Source organism: Bufo gargarizans, chromosome 3 (genome assembly GCF_014858855.1).
Source record: "Bufo gargarizans isolate SCDJY-AF-19 chromosome 3, ASM1485885v1, whole genome shotgun sequence".
In the NCBI taxonomy this organism is placed as follows: Eukaryota; Metazoa; Chordata; class Amphibia; order Anura; family Bufonidae; genus Bufo; species Bufo gargarizans.
In genome coordinates, this window is record NC_058082.1 from 485,155,466 (window position 1) to 485,166,480 (window position 11,015).

At 42.2% G+C, this 11,015-nt stretch overlaps 1 protein-coding gene across 1 annotated transcript in view; it reads right to left on the bottom strand.

Moving 5' to 3' along the window:
- LOC122932488 (cell death activator CIDE-B-like) overlaps positions 1-10,392 on the bottom strand; it is a 35,067-nt gene extending 24,675 nt beyond the window's left edge. Inside the window, exons 1-2 of the mRNA XM_044286922.1 lie at positions 10,286-10,392; positions 5,084-5,228 (exon numbers count right to left, since the gene is read on the bottom strand). Coding sequence (XP_044142857.1) covers positions 5,084-5,228; positions 10,286-10,323 — 183 coding nt within the window. The 5' untranslated portion in view covers positions 10,324-10,392. The remainder of the gene's footprint in view (positions 1-5,083; positions 5,229-10,285) is intronic.
- Between the last annotated feature and the right edge of the window lie 623 nt (positions 10,393-11,015).

Here is an 11,015-nt window from a genome sequence, read left to right on the forward strand (position 1 = left end):
TGTGAACTGTCATCTGGGAAAAGTGAATGGGATGCATTGCTTCCACAAGAGAGACTAAGTGAGTGGGTTCAATGGACAGAATCCTTGCAGCGCTTTAGAGCACCTAAAGATAGACAGATGCTATGTGCCCATATCTCTATCATCAGCTTGCAGGAAAGAACTATGCATCTTCTCAGACGCATCCACTACAGCTATAGGTGCAGTAGCTTACTTGAAAGTAATTGATGCAGAAAATGTGTGTCATGTTGGATTTGTCATGGGAAAGTCCAAATTAAGCCCTAAACCAGCCCACACTATTCCTCGTTTAGAGTTGTGTGCTGCCGTACTTGCAGTCGAAATGTCTGAGCTAATCACAGATGAACTAGACACAGATTTTGATGCTGTGAAATTCTTCACTGATAGCAAGACTGTCCTAGGGTACATCTACAACACCACTAGGAGGTTCTATCTGTATGTCTCCAACAGAGTGAATAGAATCAGGCAATCTACACACCCAGATCAGTGGTTCTATGTATCTACAGAGCAAAACCCTGCAGATTATGCCACTAGGCCTACTCAAGCAGCATGCTTTCAGAAATCTATATGGTTCTCAGACCCAGATACACCTATGTGTCACAACCAGACAGCTGAGAAGCTCTGACAGAGGCCTTTCAGAACCTCCTCCTTGAGTTTCTGTGTTGTGGTATTCAGTTCCTCCTCTCGTTAGCCTCTCTCAGCTGTCATGTGTTGGACTAATTGCTTCCCTTTAAATTCCTCCCCAGAATGCTTTTCTGGGCAGCTTAAACTACTTCCTGGAGTGTGTGTGCATGCTGACTTTGTTCTCCTGTTTGCTTCAAAGCTAAGTGTTGTACCTTTATCTGTTATTTTCTGTTTGCTGGATCCCAGGTGACCCTGACTCCCTCCGTATCTTGTGTAGGGAGCCGGTGGTCGTGTCCCCTCACTATTGTAGGGTGCTCAGGGCTTTATAGTCAAGGTTCGTGGATATGCAAACCTCCACCATTAGGATCTTTGCATAGGCTGAGCAGCCAGGGAAAGTGCCAGGTCTTCTGCAGGGGTCTCCCTTGGTTCCTTAGCTTTTGGATCCAGCGAGTCATTTATACATGTTGCTTTGCCTTGTTTCCTGTACACCGTCCGTGACACTATGGTTCTTACCACAGCAATGTTGTTGACGCAAAAGGTGAACTCTTTGTCTTTCCATCCGGAACCATAAGTACAACACAAGTTCATGCTAAACAATGGAAGCAAGTACAATGCTTGGCAGACACCTTTTGGAAAAGATGGAAGAGAGAGTATCTGTCAAATCTGTAATGCCGTAGGAAATGGACTGAAGATCGCCCAAATGTAAAAGTGGGTGATGTTATTCTGTTGAAGGACAGCCAAGAGGGCAGGAACGAGTGGCCCGTAGGACTTATTGTCAATGCTCTACCAAGCAGGGATGGCAATGTTAGGAAGGTGGAGGTCAAGATTGCAAAGAATGGGACTTCCAAAATTTATCTTAGACCTATAACTGACATTATAGTTTTAGTTTCAGATTAGCTAGGATTCCATTTCCTGTTTATATGTTTTTTCTGCATAGCAGTAGTTATTTAGGTAGTGACATAATAATTATGCCAGACAGGGAGTGTTCTGCCCATATTGTGCATAGTAAATGTATGTAATGTGCTGTAATGACTATACTGCAATGTTATGTTTGACGTTGCTGCCATCTAGTGGTCAAAGTTAGTTTCTACTTTGCTAGAACTTTACAGGAAGTGTATTTTTCTCAGAGTCAAAGGCAGTAACCTTTAACCTGGAACTGTATTTCCTCCATTTCATGACTGCTCCTGGATCTAGCAGACTCCATGCAGAGGAGCTCTTGATCTATTCCTGGATTTATGATGGAATTGTCTGAGAGTACTCTCACTGATGGAGTGAGGCTGCTGTATTATGTTTTATGTACTGACACATATGTTTTGTTTATGTTTATATTGTAGTTTTACAAAGTTATTCAGAAAAAAAAATATATACAGATCTGATCTCTCATGTATCTTGACTTCTGAATTATTGTTAAGCTGTCTGACTAGTGTTATACAACAGTCAATAACGCAAAGCAGAACAGGAGGCTGATGGCTGACATAGGGGGCTGATCTGAGGCATTGGGGGTCTGATCTGAGGTCTGATTAACATTGGGGGTCTGATTGCTGGTCTGACCTGAGGTGCAATGGAAAATATTTTTTTCTTATTATCCACCTCTAAAACCTATGATCCTCAAACCAGCGATTGTCTGAAGCAGAAAGAAGATACCAGGACCACACAGAGGAGAAGCCAGTTGCTACAGATGGGACCAGGGCCAGGTGAGCTGCGAAGGGGGGGGGGGGAACCAAAATGTAGCTTGCACTGGCCCTGCCACAGTAAATGCCCCTTTAACAGTGACCTCTACAGTGCCCGCCCCTTTACCAGTGAGCGCCACAGCAGCTGCCCCTTAAATAGTGGCCCATGCCCCCTTAACAGTGACCTCCACAACGCTCTGCCCCTTTAAGGCTAGGGCTACACGATGACATGTGTCGCGCGACAACCAATGCCGCACAACAATTTTTATAATGATAGGCTATGGTGTCGCACTGCGAAATGCGACATGCTGCAACTGTGACACGACACTCGCAAAAAATCCATCAAAGATGGATTTTTCTGTGACTGTCACAGTCGCAGCATGTCGCAGTGCGACACCATAGCCTATCATTATAAAAATTGTAGTACGACATCAATGTTGCAGTGTAGTTGTGCCCTATGTGTCGTGAGACATATTGTCAAGCAACACATGTCGTCGTGTAGCCCTAGCCTAAAGCTTATCTACAGCCGTGAAGAAAAATGTGTGGTTGTTATGGAAACCTGGAGTAAAACTGTGTGTATGTGGAGACTAAGAGCCTGCGAGCTTCTATTGGCTGATAAGGAACATGTGACCGTGTGTATGGCGCTGGGTTGTTATGGAAACCTGGAGTAAAACTGTGTGTATGTGGAGACTAAGAGCCTGCAAGCTTCTATTGGCTAATAAGGGACATGTGACCGTGTGTATGGCAGTTGGGATTTGAAGAGATAGACTCGCAGGCTTGTATTGGCTAATGCAGGTCATTTTTGGGGAATTTCTCAGGAACAGTACGTCCTAGAGAGCTGACCCAAAGCATAGAACCCAAAGCATAAAAGTAAATCAACAACAGAATGGCTTAAACCGAAGAAAATACGCCTTCTGGAGTGGCCCAGTCAGAGTCCTGACCTCAACCCGATTGAGATGCTGTGGCATGACCTCAAGAAAGCGATTCACACCAGACATCCCAAGAATATTGCTGAACTGAAACAGCTCTATAAAGAGGAATGATCAAGAATGACTCCTGACCGTTGTGCACGTCTGATCTGCAACTACAGGAAACGTTTGGTTGAAGTTATTGCTGCCAAAGGAGGTTCAACCAGTTATTAAATCCAAGGGTTCACATACTTTTTCCACCTGCACTGTGAATGTTTACATGGTGTGTTCAATAAAAACATGGTAACATTTAATTCTTTGTGTGTTATTAGTTTAAGCAGACTGTAATTGTCTATTGTTGTGACTCAGATGAAGATCAGATTACATTTTATGACCAATTTGTGCAGAAATCCATATCATTCCAAAGGGTTCACATACTTTTTCTTGCAACTCTATGTAAGTGGCTGCTAGCTGTGCTGTGTAACAGGATTTGGGGGTGGGGCAGAAGAGCTTGTGCTGGTGCATGTGAAATCCACAGGAACGCCCACAGAGCCTCACAGGAGATGACAGCCTGAGCAAAACTCATAGAAGACCACACCTGGTGTTCCCATCTTAGACATTTAGGGCTCATGCACACGGCCATAGTTTTGGTCCGCATCTGATCTGCATTTTTTGCGGATCAGATGCAGACCCATTTATGCAGACTTACATCCGTAAGTCTGTTCCACAGCCCCGCAAATAAATTAATCATGTCCTGTTCTTGCCCATTTTGTGGACAAGTATAGGACATTTGTAATGGCAGCAGGTTCTCAGGCAGTATCTATGTTTTGCAGATTTGCGGACCGAAAAAACTGATACACACGTTTGCATGAGCCCTTAGACATCCATAGGATAAGCCTAAGTGTCTCCTTGATGTGGGTACCACCTCTGGGCATCTAACTCAAGAACAGGGATGTTGGGACTCCCTTCCCGCCTAAGGGCCCCAGAAGTGGGCAATACATCCTATGTTGATCACCAGCCACTCCCATTTCAATGGTTCCCAGATCCCCTGCCTGCCTTTTCTTCCTGGGCCCTCTTGATGCAGGAAAAGGCCCCTCAGTCAACCACTACTCATACCAATGACATGCCTCAGGCAGTCATTGGTCAAGTCATCATTTTTTGAGTGCCAGAAGGGACCAGGGAGGAGAGACGAGTGAGGGGACCCCAGAAGTGTTGGGATTTGATTGGTAGGGGATTGGTGAAATTAGTTCTGCTTCTTTTATTTTTTTAACCGATTCTCAGCCTTCTACAGCCTTCTACATTGGGACAACCCGACCACTAAACCAACGTAGACCTCCAGGCAGGCATGAGATTCAGCCAGTTCCCTCCAGTTCTCCAGACCCGGTTGTTAAAATTACAACCGTGTTACTGGCTGAGTCCCTATATGGATGGCTGGAGATGTTCGCTTCCATTGCTTTGTGCGCCGCTGATAGTTTAGCTCCTTAGTTGGGTGGTATGTGTGTGTAGTGTATATTTGGTGTATGCATATATAAACGTGTCGTGAAGCCATGTGTCCACTGTTGAGTAGGGAACATGTTGTTAAAAATTTGAATCCTACCCCTGCCTCCAGGGATATTAAACATTAACCCATAGTCACACTATATCACCATAGATAATGGATATTAATCACCTTCATCAATTTCAACCAGGTCGTTATTAACTGCTGACGCACTCTAGACTGCTAGGGATATTATACTGTAGCTAGTGCTAACTCCTAAATCACTGTATATAATTGTGTGATATAACGCATGCACAAAAAATTGTGTATAATTGGGGAGGGGGCACCAACACACGTAGATTCTATAAAAAAAACCTCCATTAACTCACCTTTGCTATGAGCTCTCGCAGGGAGCCAGCGGTAACTCCTTTGCGCACGGATCGGTCATGACTACATACACGGAAAGGTCTCTGTGGTGGTGCGGAGACAGTTTTCACTCTTCGAGATATCTCTGAGCCTACTGATGAGACAGACCTAGAAATCACAAATACATGAGTGCAACAGAATTCCGCTAAGACATTTGATTATACTGTATAACCCATAGAAAATCAATTGTCGGATGAAATCTGTTTCATAAACTGGGTAAAAAAATAAATCCACATCAGACGTATAGGTTCGTAAAAAAAAAAAATAACACATAACTAGGTTCCTATTGTGCCATTGTTTTTGTGGCACACATTTGGCATGTTTGTATCCAGACCCTTTTTCTTGTAATAACGTTTTTCCATCAGAAAAAGCACGGGCCTCATGCGCTCCCATGGTCCCGGCAACCAGAGAGGCCACTGCTTTTTCCTATAGTGTGCATGCACAACCACCACTGCTGTATTGCACAGTGGTCATAACCATGGAAACCAGCAGTGTATAATGTGATGGAAAAATTAATCCAGCCAGCAAAGGAGGCAATATGGGCAATCACAATACATTAGTAAGTGCCTGGTATTAACTTTCTCTACATGATAAATGCCATTTTCTGAAGTGAGACAACCATTGTAAAGGGAATGTATCATCAGAAAATGACCTAGTATTTAACTCATGTTTTTATATTAAACATATATATATATATATATATATATATATTTTTTTTTTTTAATGGTTCCACGTCACTATATTTTAAAACATTGCAAATAATCCTGTAATTTACACACTGGCTACTAGGCCTAATAATAGGACACCATTTCCTGTTCTGTACAGGTAACTTTTCAGTAGCCATTATCATTATCACCACAGGCAGAATTACAATGACAAGTACCACCTCACAATAGGTAAAGTCACAGCTTATCAGCTCCCTCCTGACTTCTGCACAGGTCATGGAGCATGCCTAGAAAACTTTCCCATAGAAGTTAATGGGATCAACTGATCATTGTGCCTATGGCCCATGTAAGTGAGCTTCTCTCAAAAGACATGAACTCTTAACATATTTTAGGCCTAGTGGCCTAGGAAATTTCAGGATTACGGTATATACCTTTTTTTTCTAATATACAGGGAGTGCAGAATTATTAGGCAAGTTGTATTTTTGAGGATTAATTTTATTATTGAACAACAACCATGTTCTCAATGAACCCAAAAAACTCATTAATATCAAAGCTGAATATTTTTGGAAGTAGTTTTTAGTTTGTTTTTAGTTTTAGCTATTTTAGGGGGATATCTGTGTGTGCAGGTGACTATTACTGTGCATAATTATTAGGCAACTTAACAAAAAACAAATATATACCCATTTCAATTATTTATTTTTACCAGTGAAACCAATATAACATCTCAACATTCACAAATATACATTTCTGACATTCAAAAACAAAACAAAAACAAATCAGTGACCAATATAGCCACCTTTCTTTGCAAGGACACTCAAAAGCCTGCCATCCATGGATTCTGTCAGTGTTTTGATCTGTTCACCATCAACATTGCGTGCAGCAGCAACCACAGCCTCCCAGACACTGTTCAGAGAGGTGTACTGTTTTCCCTCCTTGTAAATCTCACATTTGATGATGGACCACAGGTTCTCAATGGGGTTCAGATCAGGTGAACAAGGAGGCCATGTCATTAGATTTTCTTCTTTTATACCCTTTCTTGCCAGCCACGCTGTGGAGTACTTGGACGCGTGTGATGGAGCATTGTCCTGCATGAAAATCATGTTTTTCTTGAAGGATGCAGACTTCTTCCTGTACCACTGCTTGAAGAAGGTGTCTTCCAGAAACTGGCAGTAGGACTGGGAGTTGAGCTTGACTCCATCCTCAACCCGAAAAGGCCCCACAAGCTCATCTTTGATGATACCAGCCCAAACCAGTACTCCACCTCCACCTTGCTGGCGTCTGAGTCGGACTGGAGCTCTCTGCCCTTTACCAATCCAGCCACGGGCCCATCCATCTGGCCCATCAAGACTCACTCTCATTTCATCAGTCCATAAAACCTTAGAAAAATCAGTCTTGAGATATTTCTTGGCCCAGTCTTGACGTTTCAGCTTGTGTGTCTTGTTCAGTGGTGGTCGTCTTTCAGCCTTTCTTACCTTGGCCATGTCTCTGAGTATTGCACACCTTGTGCTTTTGGGCACTCCAGTGATGTTGCAGCTCTGAAATATGGCCAAACTGGTGGCAAGTGGCATCTTGGCAGCTGCACGCTTGACTTTTCTCAGTTCATGGGCAGTTATTTTGCGCCTTGGTTTTTCCACACGCTTCTTGCGACCCTGTTGACTATTTTGAATGAAACGCTTGATTGTTCGATGATCACGCTTCAGAAGCTTTGCAATTTTAAGAGTGCTGCATCCCTCTGCAAGATATCTCACTATTTTTGACTTTTCTGAGCCTGTCAGGTCCTTCTTTTGACCCATTTTGCCAAAGGAAAGGAAGTTGCCTAATAATTATGCACACCTGATATAGGGTGTTGATGTCATTAGACCACACCCCTTCTCATTACAGAGATGCACATCACCTAATATGCTTAATTGGTAGTAGGCTTTCGAGCCTATACAGCTTGGAGTAAGACAACATGCATAAAGAGGATGATGTGGTCAAAATACTCATTTGCCTAATAATTCTGCACTCCCAAAAACTTTATTTTCTTATGACACCAGCGTACATAGATCCATAACTTTTATTTTTCTGTTCACATAGCCATATGAGGACTTGTTTTTTGCAGGACAAGTTACCCTTTCTAATGGCATTATTTAATATTGCATACGATGTAGTGGGAAGCTAGAAAAAAATGGCTATTCCGCTACAGTTTTGTTTTTAAGGCGTTCCTTATGCCGTAAAACTGACCTGTTACCTTCATTCTCTTTCTTGTGTTTTTTTTTTTTTTTTTACTTTTGAAAAAACATTTTTTTTATACAGACCCCTGTAAGTTTTTTAGATTTATATCTATGGAGAGGTGACAACTCATTTTTGCAGGATGATCTGTAGTTTTTATTACAACTTTTTAATCACTTTTTACTCAATTTTATTTTTTGGGGGAAGGAGAAGCTGCAAATAAAAGTCAAATTAGCCATTTAAATATTTATTTTTCTCACACCATTTGCTGCACAGTATAAATATTTTTATATTTTATTTGCATGGGCATTTTTGGACATGGCAATGTTAATGATGTTTTTTTATTGTTTATTTTTTTTTTTATTAACTTTTTTCGCTTATTTGTTCCCCCTAGGGAATTTGAACATGCGATCATCTGATCACTTTTCCTATATACTGCAGTGATTTAACATTGCAGCTTTTGGGACATTCACTGTGTTCTTATGGAGACCCGCCAAAGGTAGGACTGTATCGGAACCTCTCTGTGGTAGGCCTGTGAGCCTTCGGACGGCCCGAGGCTGCCATAGCAACATGAACGACTCCCTCGATCTCGGCATGTGGGAGCTGTTTGGGCCCCAGGATTTTACTATTCAGATGCTGTGGTTGCAATTGATCATGGCATCTGAGCATTTAAAGTCCATGATCGGCGTTGTCGCTGATCAAACGCTTTGTCTCTGGGACTCTGCTGTATAAAAAAACAGGCACATGGCTATGGCACCCGCTTTGATTCTGAACAGGTGGCATCTTTAAAGACCTAATATCATCCGTACATGTACGGCTGATGTTGGGAACGGATTGACACATAGTTGCCGATTTATTTACACATTATCAGGAGAAATAACAGAAACTTAATAAGAAATGGCAAAATGCAGACTTGTAAGGGCTGTTTCACACGAGCGAGTCCATTGCGGGAATCACGCTCCGTGTGTGAGTGTGATCCTCCGCTCTGGACTTGCAGGAGCGCACGGCATTATCATGATCTATAATGCTATGTGTCTATGGTTGACCTTATTTCCACAGAATCATACTGACAGCTTTATGTCACTATGATTCTGTGGAAATAAGGTCAAGCAGAGACACATAGCATTATAGATCATGATAATGCCGTGCGCTCCTGCAAGTCCAGAGCGGAGGATCACCCTCAGGCCTAGTTCACACAAACGTTTTTTTTGCGAGTGTACGGGCCGTTTTTTTGTGGTCCGTATACGGTCCGTATACGGAACCATTCATTTCAATGGTTCTGCAAAAAAAAAGAATGTACTACGTATGCATTCCGTTTCCGTATTTCCGTTTTTCCGTTCCGTTGAAAGATAGAACATGCCCTATATTTGGCCGCAAATCACGTTCCGTGGCTCCATTCAAGTCATTGGGTCCGCAAAAAAAATGGAACACATACGGAAATGCATCCAAATGTCTTCCGTATCCGTTCCGTTTTTTATGAACCATCTATTGAAAATGTTATACCCAGCCCACTTTTTTATATGTAATTACTGTATACTGTACATGGCATACGGAAAAACGGAATAGAAAATCGGAAAGGAAACGGAAACACAACGGAACTCAAAAACGGAACAACGGATCCGTGAAAAACGGACCGCAAAAAACTATAAAAGCCATACGTTCGTGTGAACTAGGCCTCACACACGGAGTGTGATTCCCGCAATGGACTCGCTTGTGTGAAACAGCCCTTAAAGAAAGATTGTTCTAAGTATTGACTCTAAAAACTTGTCAGAATTGATGACAGAGTTTTTACTTTTAATAAAACTGACCTGGGGATTGTCACATAGTATATGCTTTACAATGTGTAACAACTATTATCATACACAATCTGATCTGACAATGAGGTCATAACCTGTCAATGTAGGGTGGGAATAGTGGGCTTTAGATGCTTGGGTTGATACCAATTTGAAGAATGTTTCTGGATTTAAATCTTTTTTTGAGAACTAATGTTGGCACATAGATGTCCCCCCTGCCCTTCGCTGTCTGTCTGGTAGAGGTATACTAGTTTACCCAATAATCGGTAATATTTCAGAAAGTTGGTTTTTTTACCTGGTTTACCCTCTAAAGTTGGCTGACTAACTTTGCACATACTAATATAGTACAATTTGCGATATCACGCTGGTTTATTATAATTAGTACCATGTATGTCCATCATGAGGCAAGAAAATAGTGAAATAATTATTTTATAAAACAGTGAAACAAGACCCGTGATACACATTTAACATTACATTTGACCAACAAATTACAAACCTGAAAGCCCCAGCGCCGAGGTTAGATATAAACTCCATTACGATCCACCAACGGAAGGCAAGCCCTTGCTTCTTTGTAGCCCAGTGATTTTTCAGCAGAATGTCATGGACTATGAAACTTTCCACCAGACAAACACAGGAGCAAAGTTCAGGAGAACTGAAACGACTCTAGATTGCAACACTGGGAAATAAGGACTGACATCAGACAGATGTTAGGAACCTGGTATCTAGGGGCACAGACAACTCTTCAGAGATAGTAATGCTATTACAGTATATGGCAGGGTCCAGTATAGCTACAGAAAGCTCGAAAGAAATTCATTTTCAGAGTCTTCATTTTGGAGCAGCCGGGCAGTGTAATACAATTTCCTTACAGGATTAGTAATTCTCCCAACATAGTATGTTTATACTAAGGCTACTTTCACACTCGTCGGAACTGCCTGCTGGATCCAGCAATCTGTGTTCAAACGGATACTATTTGTAGACGGATCCAGATGCGGATCCGTCTCACAAATGCATTGCAATACCAGATCCATCTCTCCGGTTGTCATCCGGAAAAACGGATCCGGTATTTATCTTTTTCACATTTTAAAATGTCTGCGCATGCAGATCCGTTTTCCCGGAACACTTGGGGCTGGATCCGGCATTAATGCATTTCAATGTAAAATAATGCCAGATCCGGCATTCCGGCACGCTGCGGTATTTCTATGGTCGTGCCGGCCGGATGTATTGCG